Source organism: Aedes albopictus, chromosome 1, assembly GCF_035046485.1.
Source record: "Aedes albopictus strain Foshan chromosome 1, AalbF5, whole genome shotgun sequence".
Lineage (NCBI taxonomy): Eukaryota > Metazoa > Arthropoda > Insecta > Diptera > Culicidae > Aedes > Aedes albopictus.
The window spans coordinates 311,716,194-311,736,465 of NC_085136.1; the positions used below are offsets into that span (position 1 = coordinate 311,716,194).

The following is a 20,272-nucleotide window of genomic DNA, read 5'->3' on the forward strand; positions in this document are numbered from 1 at the left end:
CGGCACCAGTCACGTCCTAACGATCATAGGGGAGCGGAAGGAATGTTAGCGAGATATCCTCTGCTACTAGAGACTGAGTATACCCCTACTCCTCCACAGTAGTCGCGTGGGAAAAGGGATGGTAAGTTACATGATCTGAGAATTCACCCTGGTAAGTGAAACCATCAATGTAAATATGATTTTAAAACGATTCAACATTTTTACGAAAAAGCGAATGGAAAATTCGGCGACATCTATTATGACGAACCATTCACAAGTTTTTGTAGATGCAAAACCAAAACGTAACCGACTCTACACGGAAACAAATATCCATATACCGAAAAGAGATCGGTTCCAGTATAATAACAATAAATTGGATTTACCCTCGATGAAGGGTCTGATCATCGTATTAATTTTACCTACTGCACCGTGCATCATCAACAATTACAGCCCAATTTAGCGACCTCGGAACTCAACCACACACCATCCAATCCAGCAAATATTCGGGTACAAGGTACACACATATGATGCACATTCAAATTGCATTTGTGGCAAACAAGCAAGGGACAGCAGCCCAGCGCCAGCGGTATCGTTGTGCAACGTGCAGTACATGCAGGACAACTATACCTTCGTCTCACTTAAGAGGAACAATGAAGCAAAAGGCAAAAAGTAGCTCAAATTCCGAACACAGCGACCGACTCTGCGCTGTGCTGTGATAGTTCTTTTCCAGCTGTGCGGCGGAGAGATTTGCTCAGGTGAGCTCATCATAAGTCGACGGATTTGGGTTGATTGGAGGAACTCGGGGTGCATGGGAAAGGGTGAGAAGGGATTGAACGGAAGAAATTAGATCATCACTACAACAACTCTCAACAGGCCGCAGCGTGCTTTACAATTTACGCCTACAAACGAGCGTGGTACCGTGAAACGGGGTAACATTGATAGGATCTTGGTTGTTTTTCGTTTCTCGTACTCACACCACCACGGAGAAAAATCAGCTGTTTCGAACCTTATTACGATTTCTTTTAAACCATGGTTTTAGTTTAAAATAAACAGCTTTGTTATTTGGCCCTACAAAACTAGTATAATGCCAAAAATAAAAAATCGAATGCTTAAAATCGAAAGTGTAGGGTTTCTGCCTATTTGATATGAGAAAGATGTCCGGAATTCAAAAAATAGTGTTCTACAAATGCAAGATGGCGACTGTGGAGTTTAAGGGACTTATGTAGTGGCATTGTTGATTTGAGCTTTTGATTACACTAGATAGACATCTTTTGGGTATAAAGAACATTGTATTCATCGATGGAATAGAAAACCTTATGAATTCAAAACGTTACAAAAAAAAATACATTTGAGCTTTTCAAGTAACAAGTATAAAGTTATCAACGTCACCCCGTTTCACTGTACAATAAATACGTAGTAAAGAGGGAAGGTACAAACAACAACAGCTAAAAGACAGTCAAACACATACGGCCCACTGATTCTTCCGTCCATGGACCGGATCGAATCGAATAGAGTGAAATAATACCATTAGAGCAAGCAGTTTCCCCAGTACTTACTTGATCTCCTGCTTCCGGCAGCAAAGGCATGAGGCCAGGGTCGTGACCAGCGTTACCATCACCACAACCGACAGGGCGCAGTACATCCAAAAACTGCTCACAGCAAATTCCGCCAGCTGCAGCATCCCTCTCCTTCTGGTCCAGCAGACCACCAACACACAATTTGGCACTTGGGGTTTCAAGGGATTTTCGTCACTTCTCTTCCGGGGACCGCTCACTTTCCCCTCACTTTTAGCAGGTTCGAATTTCGGACGGATGTGGATGAGGGTATCTCCTCCAATGCATCGGAGACTGCGTCGACGTTGGCAGTGGAAGAACTCATCGGAACTGCCATTGGGGGTTTTATTAGCATTCACTAGTGCGAGCACTTTTGTTCTGTCGCTGTCGCTCTCTCCACCCCGTGGACGACGGACGACCGCCGTATAGATAGCTTAGTCAGAATCACTTTGTTTTACGCGAGAAGCTCATCCGCGATGAATCACTACCGCTGAATGACACTAAACTAGCCTTCGCGTCCCGTGCGGAAGACAGATCCGGGAATTCACAGACGAACAAAAATCACACTGTCTCACATTGCCTGCTGCTGTGTTGTGAATCTATCAACAAGAGAGGGAATTTAGTAGGTACGGAGCAGATCGAGTTTCATTGGATCCGCCGATGCACTTTGAGATCTCCCTATGCAGCAGGGCTGGTAGCGAATCACTGTTTGGTGGATTGACCATGATATGTTAACAATATTTGTACACAGACAAACAGATGTAACGCTCTGATAATTCCCATCGTCCATCTATTTAACGGTCTATTTAAAAATTTGATAGTTGGCCAACTGCCCATCCGCGGCGCTCGCATCTTTTTTGTTCGAGTTCGACATTTGCACACTTCCGCCACCTAGTTGATGATTGGTCACTCAGTCCTTTTAGCATTGGCCGAATACGTTTCGGTGACTATAATTTTAAACGAAACATGTTCGGAGTGTTACGTCTGTTTGTCTGTGATTTGTCTATATTCATCAAAATATTCATTCAATTGAGACAAGTCACTGTTTTTATTCTTCTACTTCCAGGATAAATCTATACTGATTTTTCATTTGGGCCTAACTGACATTTTCGAGTTCTCTTCATCGATCCTCTCTTTGTGTTATCACAGAATGTGTATTGAGTTTTCCAAAGATTTGGAATTTTGTTGAAATGCGAAGAAGACGACTACATGTTGCTATAGAAACACAAAGAATAACGATTTTGTTTTTTTTATCAAATTATTAGCGAAAGAGAGAGTCGACGAAGAGAAATCGTTCAAGTCAGTTAGGCCCTTATGAAAAATCATTGTCCAACTATGCGAAAGATTTTTATTCGACTTGATAGTTATTGGTCACAGATAAACCCATTTTAAGACTTGATATTCTATGGGACCTTCCACATTTTTAAGCTTAAAGCGCTGTTATACACGGAACAATCTTCGCATTGTCGGATTTGTACAGAAACGACGTTCCAAAAGCGAATATCTTATGAATCTCTGAAAAAAAAAAAAACTCTAGAATTAATATCTTAACGACGAGTAAGTACCTGGCATAAATTCTGCAACATCCATAAAGGAAGTGCGGAACTAGCAACAGGTGGAATTTTCGTAAGGATCTCAGGGAATAATTCAGGAGGAACCTTCAGCAGAAAGCCTTTTATTCTTGGAGGAACTTCAAGAGAAATTATCCGGAGAATTTTTAGAAAAAAAAAATGTTGTGGAATTCTTGGAAGAATCTGGATGAGTTTCACGAATAATTACAGCATTTTCTAGAAGCATCTCTGGAGGAACTGCTGAAGGAAGAAACTGGAGGAATGCTTGAATATTTGAAGAAACTCTTGGAGGTCATTGTGGTAGAATTTCTGAAAGAGTTACTTGAAGAATTCCTAGAGGAATTCATGTGAGGTATTCCTTGAGAAATTTGTGAGAGAAATTGCAAGGTGAATTTTTTGGGGTATCATATCTGAAAGAATTCCCAGACGATAATTGGAGAAATTCCTTAAGGATTGCTCAAGCAATCTTAAGGTGAAGCTCAGAATGAATTAGTAGTCTTTCTGGATGTGTTCCTAGAAGGATTTTTTGTCTCTGAAGCTACTAATTATAGAATCACTAGCTGTCCCGGCAAACTTTGTCTTGCCAGGTTGCAGTGGTGGTCATTCTAGCACAGCACTCTAGATTGGTTTCATTTCGATTCTGTTGAATTTCTTCTCGATTCATGAAAAATCATTACTTTCACAGTTTTTCTACTTTTTAGTTGATTTTCGTAACTTTTTATTACATATAAACACAGCCACCACGAATACGAATCGGACCGTGCAAGAGTCATGCTATGCTGATCAGTTCAGCCGTTCGTGACTTTTGTTGCCTCAAAGGGACTTCAAACTCATTTTTATATATATAGATAGATAGATAGATTGAAGGAATTCCTTGAGAACTTAGGGGTGGCACAGATAACAGATGTTTATGCTAACATACGACATGGGTATTTTTCGTTCCTTTTAAAAGAATAATTCGATATTTTGTTCCTTTCGATGTTTCGACATTTGATCTTTTGGCATTCGACGTTTTGTCTTTCGACATTTTGTCACCAATTCTTGTAAACAATACCAACCGTCATTTCAATAAGGAAAACTTGACAGGAAATCATTGGTCAGATAGCAATTATTTCAACAATTCATTATACATATAGATGGTAGTAGTGAGCCACATATTTGATTTTTACAGTTTTTCAAATTAAAATACATTTTGTTGAAGGATAAACGTTTTAGAGAAACTGGCGGAGGAATGTCTGGAAGAATTTCTGAATGAATTTTTGGAAGAATTCCTAAGGAAATCTGGTTGATATTTACCTGGTATTCTGGTATCTCGCTTCAAGAATTTATGCAACAAATAAAAGAAGAGCCTCTGGAGAAATTTCTGAAACAATCTCTGGGGTAATTCTTGGTAAAAACTCTGGAAGAATTCCAAGATGAATTTGCCAGTGAATTCACTGAAAGATTTTTTGGAAGAATCTACGGAGAAATTGTTGTAAAAATCTCTGGAAGAGATTCTGGGTGAATCTTTGAGAGAAATCCTGCAGAAACATCTGAACGAATTCCTTGAATAAATCCTGCAAGAATCTTTCATCCAACTCCTGTGATTGGTCTGTCCCATCGCTGGAGAAATTCCTTGTGATTTTTTTGGGAATTTCTGAGGGAACTCCAGGAGTACTTCGTAGTGGAAATTAAAATTGTGGTGAAATCCTTGGAAGAATCTCTGCATAAGTTCTTGGTAGGATTTGTAGAGGAACTCTTGAACGCATCTCTGGAGGAACAACTCCTTATGGAATCCTAGGAAGCATTCTTGGAGGACTTCGTGGTAGATTTAAAAGAGTAATTCCTGGAGAAATCTAAGAGAAACCACTGCAGGAATTCCTGGGACTATCTTCTTCTTCTTCTTCTTCTTTATGGCTCTACGTCCCCACTGGGACTTGGCCTGCCTTGCTTCAACTTAGTGTTCTTTGAGCACTTCCACAGTTATTAATTAAAGGGCTTTCTTTGCCTGCCATTGCATGAATTTGTATATTGTGAGGCAAGTACAATGATACACTATGCCCAGAGAGTCGAGAAAACTTTCCCGACTGGAACGGGAATCGAACCCGCCGTCTCCGGATCGGCGATCCATAGCCTTAACAACTAGCCCACTAGGCTAACTGGAGACCCTGGAACTATTTCTGGGGTAATTCTTAGAGAAAACTCTTCAAGAATTCTTAAAAGAATTTCCATTGCAATCTCTGAAACTCCTAGAGGATTGTCTGATAAGATCTATTGAGAGAGAGGATTCCTAGAAAAAAACTCTGAAGGAATCTATAGAGGAATCTCAGGATTATTTGCTTCCGAGAAATCTTCAAATTCCTAGTTGACTCTTTTTGGTGCAGAATATTTAGTGGATTCAGGGTGTCTGTCTACTCATAGGACAAAATAACATTCCCTGAGTTTGCCAGGTTTTTTCCAGGAGGTATTTCGAAAGCCGAATATTAAGTAAAACTTTAAGAGAAATGCGCAACAAATTTTATCAAATCGCTAAAAATTTTCAAGAACTTCTTTTTTGCGAAATTGTTTCGAAAATAAAACAAAAATCGGTTGAAGATATTTTTAGATATTTCCAATTTCAGAAATTGGATTTCGGATGTCAGGACTCAGGAAAAACATTCAGCAATCCAACCAGTAATTCCATCGATCATATGACCTTTGAATTCCTTCTTACACAGTTTTGAAACTATGTAGATTTTAATCTCTATTCTGGTGTGGTGAAGCAAGGTTGAAATTTCGAAATTCTGTCCATGACTCTTCCTTGGATGTCTACCGTAACTCCTACTTTAAATTATTTTTCAGTTTCTCACAGCATTCTTCTCACCATGAATTTATCCTAGTTTTTTTCTTTGCGGTTTTATCAAAGTTTCATTTTTTCTGGCTCCTCCAGTTCACTCCAATTTCCTTTTTTTTTAATTGCTCCTATAAATAGTTCCTTTCAAGATGTTTTCGGTGTTCTATTGATCTGAGAGTTGTTCTTGGAATTTCTACAAGATTTCTGCAGAAATTTCCACAGAGTCTCCGCTGGAATACCTCCAGGGATTTTTTGCAGAGGGTTTCGCGATGAGCTTGGGGAATTTCTCGCTGTAATCACTCCAGTAAATCGATTGAAAATGTTTCATAGTTATTTCAAAAAATTTTCTTAGTGGTTTTCCGGGATAGCTTCCAACAGTTTCTCTCGGGATTGTTGCCAAATTTTTGTATTTTTTTTTTCAGGGATATATTTTACGGAGTTCCCCAACATTCCTAATCGATTTCCAAGCGGGATTTTGACCGTAGTTTCTCCCAGGATTTTTCCTCCTTGAATTTTCCAACAATTGTGTTCTAGGGCTACCTCCAGAAATTTGTTTTCCGAGATGTCACAGTTTTTTTAGTACTTTTTTCCGAAGTTCCTCACGAGGTCTATTTTGTGGAGCTTCTCGCTAGATTTAAACTTGATTCCTCCCAATATTTCTCCGGAATTCTTTCAAAGGATTTCGTAAATTATTCCAGAAGACATTCTGAAGAAAAACTCGTGGAAAAATCCCTGCAAACATCGCATCGTTGTCGACATTTCATTTTGACGGATAGCGGTGCGATCGAGGGTGCGATAACTGCAAAATTGTTGCACTTAGCGGACGTGCAGTTAAAAAGCATTGCAGTTAAAGCGTCTGCACCGAGCGAACGCGTACTGTTTGTTTTTTTTAATGATTTTCACAATATTGGACCATACCGACTACATTTTTTTTATTTTGTTTTAACGAAAGTTCAACAAATTTTACACAACGTATTAAAAAAGTATATGTATATTCTTCAAGTCGTTGATGAGCTGCATTTTTTTAATTTTAAGTTTTGTGCTCATATACTTATGGAATGTCCATGCGTCTCCATCACTTCTATTCTATATAGCCGGTTTTATTTATTATTTGATTATTTTTATATATTTACAGCCGTGGGCTACTGGGTAAACTTCAGTTAATAAAAAAAATTACCAGCGAATTCGCCTACTGCAGAGTGATAATCCTCCATGAATTCCTTCAGAAGTTGCTTCTGAAGTCCTCCATAAATTGCTTCTGATTCTCCAACGGAAGTTTCTTCTCAGATTCCTTCTAGAGCTCTTTTTGAGATTCTATCAGGAGCTCGTTTATAAGATAAGGAGCTTTATAAGATTTCTCCAGAGGTTTCGTCGAGGGACCCCTAGGAGATCCTACTGAAAGTATTCCATCAGTTTCTTGAGGTGTTCCTCCAGGAATTAATTTTGGGAATCCTCTAGAAGTTTTTTTTGGATTCGTCTATCCTTTTTTGAGAATTCCTCCAGCAGCCCCTTCTGGAAATTCTTCAAAAGTTTCTTTTGTGATCTGTTAAGCAGTTCTTTCTGAGATTTGTCAAGGAGTATCTTGGAGTCTTTCTTGGATTCCTTCAGAAGCTCTTTCGAAAATTCCATCAGGACTTCCTTAACGGATGCCTCCTGGAGTTCCTTCTGGGATTCCTCCAAGATTCATCATGAGCTGCTTTTGGGATTTACCCAGTATTTTAGTATTTTTTTTTTTTGAGTTGGATACTAAAATATGACATTTCTTTTCAAATATCACAGCAACCAGTGGAGATATCAAAATTTCAAAGTCAAATTTGGCCCAATTGGATTCTAGAATCACCAATTTAGTCTAGAAAAGTTATGTTTGAAAATTTATTTTGAAAATGTTTTTTCAATGTTTTTTTCTAGCAAAAATTCCACTTAAACCCTTTGTGCCACCCCTAAATATGAACCAAAATCGCTCATTTTTGTACAGCTCACTTGTTTCGACCAGTAGATCACTTTCCACTTGGGAAATCGTATCCCGAAAAGATTTTTCAAAATTAGCCCCACCCTAATGGGCCCCTCTAGATGAAGCTCTTATGAATTAGTATTCTCTTTGGATGAGTTCCAAGAAAGATTTCTGGAGGAATTCCTGAAGGTGTCTCTGGAGGTACAACTTATGGAATCATCGGAGGACATAGGGGTGGAATTTCTCGAGAATTTTCTGAAGAAACCTCTAAAGAATTTTCTGTATGAGATCTGCTGGAGTTATTCCTGAAAAAAAAATCTTGGCATCTCGCTTTACGAATATCTGCAAAAAATCAAAGGGAACCTTTGCAGGATTTTCTGACAGAATTTTAAGAGGAATTTCTAATAACATCTGTGGAAAACTTTCTGGAGGAATCTCCAGAGTAATTGCTGGGAGAATTTCTTAAGCAGTCTACTGAGAAGTGTTCATGGATAAATCCTTGAGTGAACTCTAGCAGGAATATCTGAACGAGATCCTGAAATATATCCTAAAAAATCTCTAACACAAGGAAGGAGGAATTTATTTTAACTCTGGGGGAATTCCAGGAAGACTTCGTGGTGGAATATCAAGAGGAGTTACTTGAAGAATTTCTGGAGGAACTTAAGTTGTGGCGAAGTTCTTGGAAAAATCTCTGGATGAGTTTCTACAATCTACAAGGATTTCTGAAGGAATTTCTGAAAACATCTCTGCAAAAAGAACTTCTGGTGGGATCTTGACCTCTTGGAGAGGACTTCGTGATGGAATTGCCAGTGTAATCCCTGGAGGAATCTCTGAAGGAATTCTGGATCTCAGAAAGAATTTCTTAGGAAATCTCACTTGAAAAGTTTAATTCCTAGAATGTATCAAACAGAAACCTCTGGAGGAGTTCCTGTTCCAGTAATTATCTTTGGAGCAATTCTCAAAGAGAAATCTTCAAGAATTGTTAAAGAAATTTCTAGTACAGTTTGAAACTCCTGAAGGATTGGCTGGTAGGATCTATTGAGGAATATTTTCAGAGAAAAATCACTGAAGGAATTCGTGAAGGATTCTTAGGATAAATTGCTGAAGGAATTGCTAGTGAAATTCTTGGAGGAGTTCCGAGAGTAACATTCTTATGAATTCCTAGAAGATCCTCTCAATCAAATCAGTACAGAATATTTGGAATAATCACTGGAGAAATCCTTGAAAGAATTTCTAACTCCTAGCATCTATATCTTGTTCCCAGAAACTTCCACTTCTTCAAAAATCCCTGTTTCTTCCAGAATTTGTAATCGCCGGTGTTTTCTGGTAGCAGACATTTTGCCTTCACCAACATGTTTCTCGAATTGTTTGACTTAGCTTAGCTTAGACTGACTGTACATGTCAATCGTGGCTGATCTGAACTGGAAGAAATTGCACTCCGATCCAACTGAATGAGGCACTGGGCTGGGACACTCCACTTATTAGCAAAGTGCAATTTAACAGCTCATACATTTTTGGATCAATACCGGCAAAGCCAAGTCCTAAGTCAGTTGGGAAGAAAAGGAATGTTAGAGTGGGATGGTTGTAGTTACTATAGACTAAGAGCACTATGCGTCCCCGCAACAGCACGGACAGTGTATTTGTTAGTAGTTAGTGTGTTAACCACTCTGCAGGAATCTCTGACACAAGGATGAAGGAATCTCAGGTGGATATTCTTTTAACTCTGGGGGAATTCCAGGAAGACTTCGTGGTGGAATATCAAGAGGAGTTACTTGAAGTATTTCTGGAGGAACTTAAATTATGGCGAAATTCTTGGAAAAATCTCTGGATGAGTTTCTACAAGGCCCGTCTATGTTTCTAGAATCTTTAGCTGTTTTTCGAGAAACACATTTTTTAAAATTCATTTATCTCTTTTGACTTCGCTCCAATTCATCAGCTTCTTCCTTGGATACGTTTTGCTGAATTTATCAGCTTATTTCATATAGTGTTAGCTCCTTTTTGGCTTCTCCAGCTTGGTCCAAGAATTTCCAGACCTTCCTGAAACGCTGAAACGCCTGCAAAATTCATTCAGGAATTCGTATCAGTTTCATCTCATAATTTTGTCTGACCGCTCCCAGCCCTGCCCATGTGTTAAGCGTATTAGTTAAGCTCATAATACGTAATCCGTTCGGAAGCAAGTGCTGCCGGCTTAAGGTAATTGAACAAAACTTTGATCGCAACTTCACGATCCGTTTCAAAGACATTCCAATCCAATCCACTCCTATTGATTTTCAACAACCTCAAACTAGCATTAGGCATTAGGCATACTAGCAACCCCGCTCAGCTTTGGTCCCAAATGGCGCAACGATCCCAAACGGCTGGAAAGGTATTCCGCTTCGCTTCGCTCAGTATACCTACCGGACGAACGGGGGCCATCAACTCCAAAACTAATACCACAAATCCGAGCAACACATTCGCTTTGCACTCTGTATAGCAATGTTTGTTGCTTGGCTTGCTCGTTTGGTCTGCTGTTCGGTTCGCTCGCATTATTGTTGTGCTTTTGGCGGAAGGAAGGGGCCAAAGCAAAGCAAAACAAAACTTACAACCTACTACTCCTTCTCTTCCTCTTCTCGCGCGGCGCGGGTACCGTGCCAATGCCCTTCCGTCCGTCCGTCCGTCCACGTAGGCATGAAGTTTACTCACAACAGCAGAGCCATCAGCGTCAAAGAGCTTGTTGCGGGACCGATATATTCGTCACCAACTGAATTCACTGTGTAGCTGAGTGCAAAATCCATATTCAGTGTGAGGTACCCGAATGTTTTTTTTTTCGAAAAGTTGTGGTGAAGTTGAAAAATTGAACATGGAAAAATGATTCATTCATATTTGTCATCTTTCTTTCAATTTGAATTTTCTTCGTCTTATTTTAAACCAAACTAACGCAGGAATATTCAGTTAGCTTAGTGGTTAAGGCTATGGATCGCCGGGATCGATTCCCGTAAAATTTTCTCGACTCCCTGGGCATAGTGTATCGTTATGTACTTGCCACACAATATACAAATACATGCAATGGCAGGCACAGAAAGCCCTTCAATTAATAACTGGGTAATTCTCGCTGAGACCGGCCCACTATTTACACCTTGTTTTCAAAAATGTTTAAGATGGCGATTTTCTGAAAGTCCCGGCTAAAAAAGTAAGGAAAATGCATTTGGTTACTTAAATTTATGGACCCCCCGTTAGTTAGAGCCACATCAATTTTTGCAGACCCCTCGATTTTGGCCAAATGGCGGCTCATTTAAACCGTTATAACTCGAAAGTTTGATAGGAAAAAAAGACATCTCTAATTTTTTGATATGTTTTGTATAAATGTCTCAGCTTTCAATAGGACAGATCGGTGAAGTACTAGATTTGTAGTAATGAGCTGAATTTTAGTATGGTGAGAAGGTCAATTCTCCGTTTCTGCAATGAAATGGTGCAAAAAGCGTGGGTATTATGATTCCTTGCCTAATTTAATGCTGTTTGAGCAAAACGTTGGGCAACAGTGTTGTTATTTTCTCCATTTCTTGCAACATAAACAACATAGTTAACCAAAGTTTTACTCAAACAGCATCAAATTAGGCAAGGAATCATAATACCCACGCTTTTTGCACCATTTCATTGCAGAAACGGAGAATTGACCTTCTCACCATGCTAAAATTCAGCTCATTACTACAAATCTAGTACTACACCGAACGTGCCCCATTGATGCAAAAATTTGGAAAATCGGTGGTTGCCCTCATGGTGAAAAAAATGTTTTGGTATAAACATCCAAGATGGCGCCCAAAATCAATATGACCGACTTAAATTTTTATAATTCTTAATAGTAGCTCTATCTTTCCTCTTTTCAACAACGATTCGTTTTGAGGTGGTTTCTGGGGAAACTTTCGAGTTATAACGGTTTAAATGAGCCACCATTTGACCAAAATCGAGAGGTCTGCAAAAATTGCTGAGGCTCTAACTAACGAGGGGTCCATCAATTTGAGTAACCAAATGCATTTTCTTACTTTTTTGGGGAGGACTTTCAGAAAAACGCCATTTCAAACGTTTTTGTAGACTGGGTCGGTCTCAGCGAGAATTACTCAACTGTGGAAGTGCTCAAAGAACACTAAGTTGAAGTGAGGCAGGCCAAGTCCCAGTAAGGACGTAGAGCCATAAAGAAGAAGAAGAAGGAAAAAACGCAAGAGTTTATCTTACTGGTTTTGGGATAATTTTCCAACAGTTCTCGGGATTTATGCAGAAGTCTTCCTGGAATTTCTTCCAGAGAGTTTTCGAATACGTCGCTTGGATTTTCTCACGGGCTTTCACTCGTAGCTACTCCCAGGATTTCGTTTTCCAGAGTTTCCCCTTAAATTTCCGTAATATTTTCTTCTGGGTTTTCCCAGAACTTTTTTCCAAGATGTCCCAATTTTTCTCATGTTTTTTTTTTTCAAAGTTCCTTTCGAGCTTTTTCCAATGAGTCTTTGTGGATTTTTTCGCAAAACTTCACCGGGATTCCTTTAGATATTTCTCGGAAATTTCTTACGAGAAATCTCGTAACTTATCCCAGGAGACATTCCGAGGAAACTCCTTAAAAAAATTCTGCAATAACTCCGGGAGCAACTTTTAAAGAAATCCGGAAAAGAGCATCCAGAATCTCGGGACCATATCTGGTTGGGATACTGGGAAGAGCGCTGGGAATGATGCCGAGAAAATCAGTAAAGAAATAATCTCAGGATCACTGCGAGAAATCCGATTAACAACTACGAGTAAAAGCTTAGAAAAAGCTCTGAAAAAAAAATCACGAGAAGAACTTCATGAGAAATACCATCAGTAGATCCGGAAATCCCAGAAAAAACTTTGAAAAAAATTGGAAAAGTCCAGTGTGAATTCAGAAAAAAAAACTCTGAGGGACATGTCAGGACCAACATCGGAAGGAAATTTTCCAGAGAAGTCTCAGGAGAAGCCTCAAAAGGAATCCTGCGGAAAACCTTCTTGAAATATTCCAGCTGAACTAAGAAATTCAAAAATAAACTCTAGGAAAAAAGTTTTCGGATCTTGAAAAAAATACAGGATTAACATTGGAATAACTGCAGGATCCCGGAAGGAATAACTAAAGAAAATTTGTGCTAAACTCTTGAAAAAAATCTAATAGAAATCCCAGGAATAACCCCTCTAGCAACGCTGGGAGAAATTCCGGGAAGATCTCCTTGAGAAGTCCCAAAAGTAACACTGGAAGGAATCGCGGATTCAAGAGGAATTCCGAGAGAAACTAACAGAAATTACGCCACAACATATGTGATTAATCTTGAGAGAAACTCTTGTGAGGATTTTGGGATAAATGGAAGCAAAAAAATCCAGGACAAATCGATCGTATTTGAGGAATCTTAGAAGATACCCAAGGTAGAATCTCGGAAATAAATGTTCGAAACTTGGAAAAACATTGGTAGGAATCCGGAAGAATCTCCGGGGGAGAAGGAATACCAAGTCAAATGATCCGAAAAAATACGAAAAGAGGTCTTGTGAGTAATCTTGAAAGGCTTTACAAAATACATGTTCAAATAAATTCCAGGAAAAAACATTGGCTGAATTTTTGGAAAAATCCTTATAACCGATTTTATGTATCGATACACTAACACTACATAATCAACAACTTTTTTGTTCATACCAACAATGTAGTAATTTCTACTCTACTTCTGACAAGATTTACAAGTAGTAAAGTTCGCTACTTTTTATTCAAACGACCCAATTTCTATGAAATTTCCCTGAGTTCCCTGAGTATTCCAGGTTTTTCCCTGTTAACCCTCGAGTGATCGCGCTGTTGTATTTTGTACAACACGTTGAAAATATCTCGTTTTTGTTCTCAGCATTAGCGTAGTGCTGACGGTGTTGGCCAACCGCGCGAGATACGGAAGGTAAAATAAAATTCCCAGAGGATTCCCGGTTTTTCAAGGCAGAACACATTATGGAGTAGAGATATCGCAATTTGAAACACATTTTTGGGCCTTTAGGGTTTAGGCCACACTTTATTAAGATCCCAGAAGTCAGATGAAGAAATACAATTAAATAAATAAATAAATAAAATCATCGGCTTTAGTAGAATAGCATATTTTTTGTCATTTTTTTTATGTTTTTTAGTCCCATGCAACTTTAGGTTTCTTGAGGGACCACTTAGCCTTGAGATACGGACTTCAAATTTTGATACGATCATTTCTAACCAGAAACGGTCATTTTCCAACAACGATCTTATAACATTTTCATTTTTTGCAAAATAAGGGGCGCTCTATTCCCCATCCGCATCAGCGCATTCTGTCAGGGGTGACGTAGAATGATCCCTTCGAGAAGTAATTCAAAAGTAATTCAAAATCTTGAATTCCTTTGAGATATCTCAGCATTCTCTTCAAATAATTTCAGTGAATGTCCAATGGTTTCGCTTGAAAAAGATTGCAGAAATTGACAGCGACACAACCATCTGGTCGTGACAAAATTGTCAGATTTGTCAGGCAACTTGTTACTTCCTGTGTTGCGTTACTTTCCAATTTCCTTGTTTTCTTCAAGAGGAGTAGAAATAGCTTTACACAAAGCCATTCCAAAGCTCGTCAGCATATTCTTCCCATATCTCTTCTATCTTTAGTCCAAGAAATTGCTTCACTTCACCCATATCTATCATTTCAAAGCAGATGAACATTTTTTCTTGCTTTGCTGGATTAATCCAAGACTGTTTGAAGCTAGGTATTAGAATATCATCCGATTAGTAATTAGATAGATTACGTCATTTTCTGTCTTCTTACAAGCCTGTCTGTCATAGTTTAAACGTTTAAATTCTAGCTTCATCACGAATTGAAGCTACGAATTGAAGACTTCATTCCCACTCCTAGGTGCTTGCTTAACCCGTATAGATATCTTCGACCGGCATTATACCTCCGAGGTTGCTTCGTAAAATCTCTTCAAATGATCATCCAGGAAAGCAGTTTTGATATCCATCCGGAGAATACGGTAGTCGTTTTGGATCGAAACGGCCAGAATAATCCGTGCTGTTGTAATCCACGCTACCGGGGTAAACGTCTCTCTGTAGTCGAAAACTTTCCGCGGTAAAGAGCCTTTTGCTACTAAACGCGTCTGATAACGATCGATGTTCCCGTTCACATCACGCTTATTCTGGACAATCTTCCACAATGTTCTTACTAGTTGGACGGGGGACCAATTCACATGTTTCACATTTCGGCAATGATTCCATCTCATCGTCCATCGTCTCTTTCCAGAACTTTTTGTCATTACGATTGCTCAAATCATCAACGTTCCTCGGCAGATCTTCCCCGAAAGATTCAGATTCCTACGACATTTGATAGTCCTTATGCCAAGAGGGAATCTAAACCGCACACCTTGGCCGAGCTTCTGGCTCAGCAACATTTTGTTCTTTAGCATCACCTGAAAACTATAGTGAATTCATGCTGCAATATCTCGAAATACTGATAATCTGCAAAGATACAGTTATCAGCAAAGTTGTTCAGAAGGTCGTTGACATCTAAAAGATATACAGTTTGGTTTCTGCCGCTAGTGAGCATGTCAAATCGCACATTTTTACTAGCTCTATCTCGCGATCCCGATAAGATAGAAACACTGGCAAATAGACACAACTTTTAGAGGAAATTCATCAAAACTTTTGCCCTATTGGTAGAGCCGCGTGCGATACTACTGTCGGCCAAATTGCGATGTCTAACATGCACACTAACTACACAAATCGTCTGTAATTTTCGTTTGCACCATTCAGCAACGTGCAGACTAGCAGATGTCAAAGCTGAAATTTAAATACATCGTAAAATGCATGTGCAAAGCCTTTTTGAAGAGTGTTACGTTACTGTTTGTCGTTGATAGGATGTTCAAGTCCTCGACAACGTTGTTCAGAAGGTCGTTGACATCATAAGGACAAGCACTTTGGTTCGCAATTCTGCCGCTATGTGACGATAGTGAGCGTTCCTATCCGATTAATTTCACATTCAACTGATTAAGGTCTGATTCACTTCATATTGATATGATTCAGGTCTGATTCACTCCATATTCATGTGATTCACTGCCGTGTGCAGCATAGTTGTCCCATGTTCTATGGGAATCCCTATTAACATGGTACAACTCTGATGCACACGACAGTTCAGGTCTTACATATTTCATATTCAAGTGATTCAGGTCTAGTTCACTCCATTTGATATGATTCAGATCTTATTCACTCCATATTCAAATGATTCAGGTCTGATTCACTTCATATTTCAGTGTTTCAAGTGATTTCAGGTGATTCAAGTATAATTCATTTCATATCACGAGATTGAGCTGATAAAAAAGTGTATTTTTGCATTCTCATTAGCGTCACCTAGCGGCAGAAATGCTTGTCTTTATATCCTAGGTCTTTATGATATCAACGACCTTCTGAACAACTTTGCTGAAGGCTGTATCGGCACTGCACGCCGCGGTTGCTAGGGAAATTTGCACGTTTCGTGGCCTTGTTGTTTACGATTTGGACCACAATTGTCCAGAAGTTCCTTCTAGGATTGCTTCAGTTCTTTTTTGGGATACTTCCAGGAATTCCTTGCTGGGTTCTTCTGTGAGCTCCTACTGTAATTCCTCCAGGGGTTTCTCCTCGGATTCCTCAAGGAGTTCGTCCTGGAATTGCTCGAGAAATTCTTTCTGAGATTCATCCAGATTCCTCCGGAAACTCCTTCCAAGTTTTCTCCTGTGACTAATTCTGGGACTCCCCATGGAAATCCGTTCGGGATTCCTCTGGAAACTCTATTCGCAAATCCTTCGGAAACTCCTTATGGGAACTCTTCTACAATTCAGGCAGATTCTGGAATTCTTTCGGGAGATCATTTAAGAGCTCTCTGAGATGTTCTTAATGGAAATTTTCCAGAAGTTTTTTTTTTTTCGGAATTCCACCTGAAGAATTTTGGAATTTTTTATGGAATTACTTCTGAAGTACTGTATGGAATTTCTCCATGCGTTTCTTATAAAATTATTACAGAAATTCCGAGAGGAATTCTTTAAACATTTTCTAAAGGAGTTTCTTCAAGTGTTCTTTCTGGGCTTCTTGCAATAGTTCCATCTAAAATTACATTTTCCAAAAAAATATTTCTAAAAATCCTGGACAAACTTCTACAGACATTCCAAAAGGAACTGGTGGAATCGCAAAAAAAACTTCTAGAGGAATCTCAGAATGAACTCCTGGAAGAAGCCCAGAAAGAATTCAGAGAGAAATTTTGGAAAGAATTCCTAGAAAAATTTAAAAAAAATCATTGGAGGAATTCCTAGAAAAAGCTCCTGAAGGAATCCCAGATGGGAACTCTACAGCAAGAAAGAAACATTTGGAAGAGCTCCAGAGGAAACATCTGAAGGAATCCTGAATGAACCACTGAAAGAATTTCAGAAGATGCTCCTTGATGAATTCCAGAAATAGTGGAGCGGACCTGGTGTGATGGTTAGAACACTTGACTATCACGCCGAGGACCTGGGATCGAATCCCACTCTCGACATGCTCACAAAATGTGGGTTCTTCCTTCGGAAGGGAAGTAAAACGTGGGTCCCGAGATGAACTAGCCAAGGGTTAAAAATCTCGTTAATACAGACAAAAAAAAAATTCCAGAAATTACTCCTAGAGAAATTTAAGCATAATTATTAGGTTAATTAAAAGGTTTTGGAGATATCAAGACACAATTCCTGGAGGAATCTCCGAAGGAATTTTTGGAGTAATTTCAGAAGGAATTCCTGGAGAAATCCCGAAAAGAATCACTGTATAATTTTGGAAGAGGCTCCTGGATGTATCCCAGAAGTCCTAAATAATCTCCTTGGAGAATATCATAAGTAGTTTCTTAAGGAATGTAAGAAGGAACTCCTAAAGGAATCCTGAAAAAAATGTTTGGTAAAACCGCGGAATAAATTCCAGAAGGAATCTCAAGAAGAATCCTGGAAATACTAAATGAATCCGGCAAAAATATCTGAGATCTGAGAAGATTCTTCCTGGAATCCTTCAAATTCCACAGAAATTCATCCAACATTTTTTCCTGAGATTCATAAAGAGAAATGCACTTAAGACAGTCCAAAACATTCTTTACTAAATTCTCCTGGGCGTATTCTTCAAGCATTTCTTCAGAGATTTTAGGATAGGATATTCTTTGGAATGATTCCAATTCCCCAAAGATTCTATTACATAGAGGGACCAGTCTTGAATTTGAAAATGAGTAATGAACAATAAAGAAATACCTAATAGTAATATTCATTATATCAGAAATTCCCCAGAAGATTCTGCGACTCAGCAGATAAAATGATGATTTTCGCCGAACAATTCTGAACCTTTGACTTGCCGAAAAAAGTCATGACTTTCGATAATCGAAAGCCCAGCCCAAATTCCTAGCAAACCCTGTTGAATGCAATAAGCCTACAGATTAGCTGCTGCAGTTTCGAGTTTGAATAGTGGTTTCTCTAGTCTCTATTGCTAGCTAAGCAGTACCTAGTGCCACCGCTTTTTCCGCTGTCGCCGTAAATAATGAATGCCTCGAAAGAGAAAGGCCGTCGGTCGCCGTGTTGTTGCATCTACCCCTCCTCCTCCTCTCCACCACGGTCACACTGTCGGAGAAGCAGGGCTTGCAATGCAATGTAACGACGATGACGGAATCAACGAGTGGGAAAATCAAATCTAGCACAACACTCTGGATGGAGCTTTTCTTCACCTTTTCTTTAATCCAACCACACTGCATACGGGTTGCACTAACACCAAACCCCTTCTTCTGTTGGCCCTATCCCGCGCGGCAGGCGCAACGCTTGATTTTGGATCCGATCTCGGATCGAGCCCCCTCGCTACTTGTTCAGGGGGCACAACACTAGCACTCACTGTTTTCTTTCATGCATCCATGCCTTCAAGCTAGGCAGGCAGCAATCGCCTAGGCACACTCTTGGATTAATCCGATCTCACTTTACCCCGTCCGTATAGGAGTCGGACGCGGCCCGGAGGGCGCGCGGGGAATTAAAACACACAATCGTTGAAATTTTTATACACTGACTGCCGCTATGCCCGCCGCTCGCTTTACAGATTCACACTGTTGTTGTTGTGTTGTGTGTGAAAGAAAACTCTCTCTCCCCGTCCACCTTTTTTTTCGTGAATGCTTTTAGCTCCGCGGTATGTACATCCACCACAACCCGCGCACGAACACACGAATTTCAAACGCACTTTTCACCGTTCTAACATCGAGACACAACGCGCATTTCCCGTGGATAAGCTACTTGACCGCACGGGGAACATTTTGACGGACACTTTTAGCGAGTTTCCCGGATTTTTCCGGCGGAAAACGGCGGATTAGTTCGGAACGCGATCGCGGCGACGGTGACGACGACGAGAAATCGAAAAAACATTAGACGACGACGACTTTTGCTTTGACGTTTCACTCCAGCCAGTGCAGAGCTCGGCGCCGGCGCCGGCGCTGGCGGGAGAGCGTGCGATGTTTTCTTAGGGTGAAGGGATCTGTTTTGAACACCTGCTTCGGAGAAATTTCATCGAAGTACAGATAGGGTAACAAGTACAGTCCCGATTCGTTCGTTGGCGGCTCGTTAGATGGGCTGTCTCGATGGTTGGATGTTCGCTAGCTGGGGCAAAACCCAACTAAAAAGCACTGTCAATGTCAAAATCGATGTCAAAACGAGTTTGACGTCTGACCGTCGTCGCATCGCAGCTCCTGTATACAGACCGTTTGCGCAAGTATGTGAGAGTTTCGTGACGTATTTCTCGTCACTTGCTTGTGTCTAGAGCATTTTGATCAGTTGTCAGTTGCCCCATAGAACGAACACGATTCGCTAATCGGGGCGCAGTCGTGACCCAACGAGCGAATCCTCACTGTATTTGAACAGACCGTTACGCGTAAATAATTTGGACATTTCCTTTTTTGCCGTAAGTGTCCAAACAATATATACGCGTAACGGTCTGTTCAAATTTCCTTAATAGGAAGCAATCAGTGAAGTACTAGATTGAAAGTAGTGAGCTGGATTTTTGTATGGTGAGATGATCAATTCTCCGTTTCTGCTATGAAATGATGCAAACAGTGTGGGTTACATGATTTCTTGCCTAATTTGATGCTGTTTGAGCAAAAGTTTGGGTAACTGTGTTGTTGAAGTTGTAAGAAATAAATAATACAACAACACAGTTAACCAAACTTTTGCTCAAACAGCATCAAATTAGGCAAGAAATCATATAACCCACGCTTTTTGTACCATTTCATAGCAGAAACGGAGAATTGATCATCTCACCATACAAAAATCCAGCTCACTACTTTCAATCTAGTACTTCACTGATTGCTTCCTATTCAGTAACAAATTTTGAAAACGACGTAAATATAATCAATAGGACAGATCGGTGAAGTACAAGGTGAAGTACTAGATT

General features: G+C 39.8%; 1 protein-coding gene across 5 annotated transcripts in view; it reads right to left on the reverse strand.

Moving 5' to 3' along the window:
- LOC109402423 (uncharacterized) overlaps positions 1-19,253 on the reverse strand; it is a 47,096-nt gene extending 27,843 nt beyond the window's left edge. For 3 of the 5 annotated variants that reach the window (XM_029862119.2, XM_029862118.2, XM_029862116.2), the window contains exons 1-2: positions 18,573-19,253; positions 1,536-2,131 (exon numbers count right to left, since the gene is read on the reverse strand). In XM_029862119.2, coding sequence (XP_029717979.2) covers positions 1,536-1,660 — 125 coding nt within the window. In that variant the 5' untranslated portion in view covers positions 1,661-2,131; positions 18,573-19,253. The remainder of the gene's footprint in view (positions 1-1,535; positions 2,132-18,572) is intronic. The other 2 variants (XM_029862115.2, XM_029862113.2) reach the window with 2 other exon arrangements.
- Positions 19,254-20,272: the final 1,019 nt, after the last annotated feature.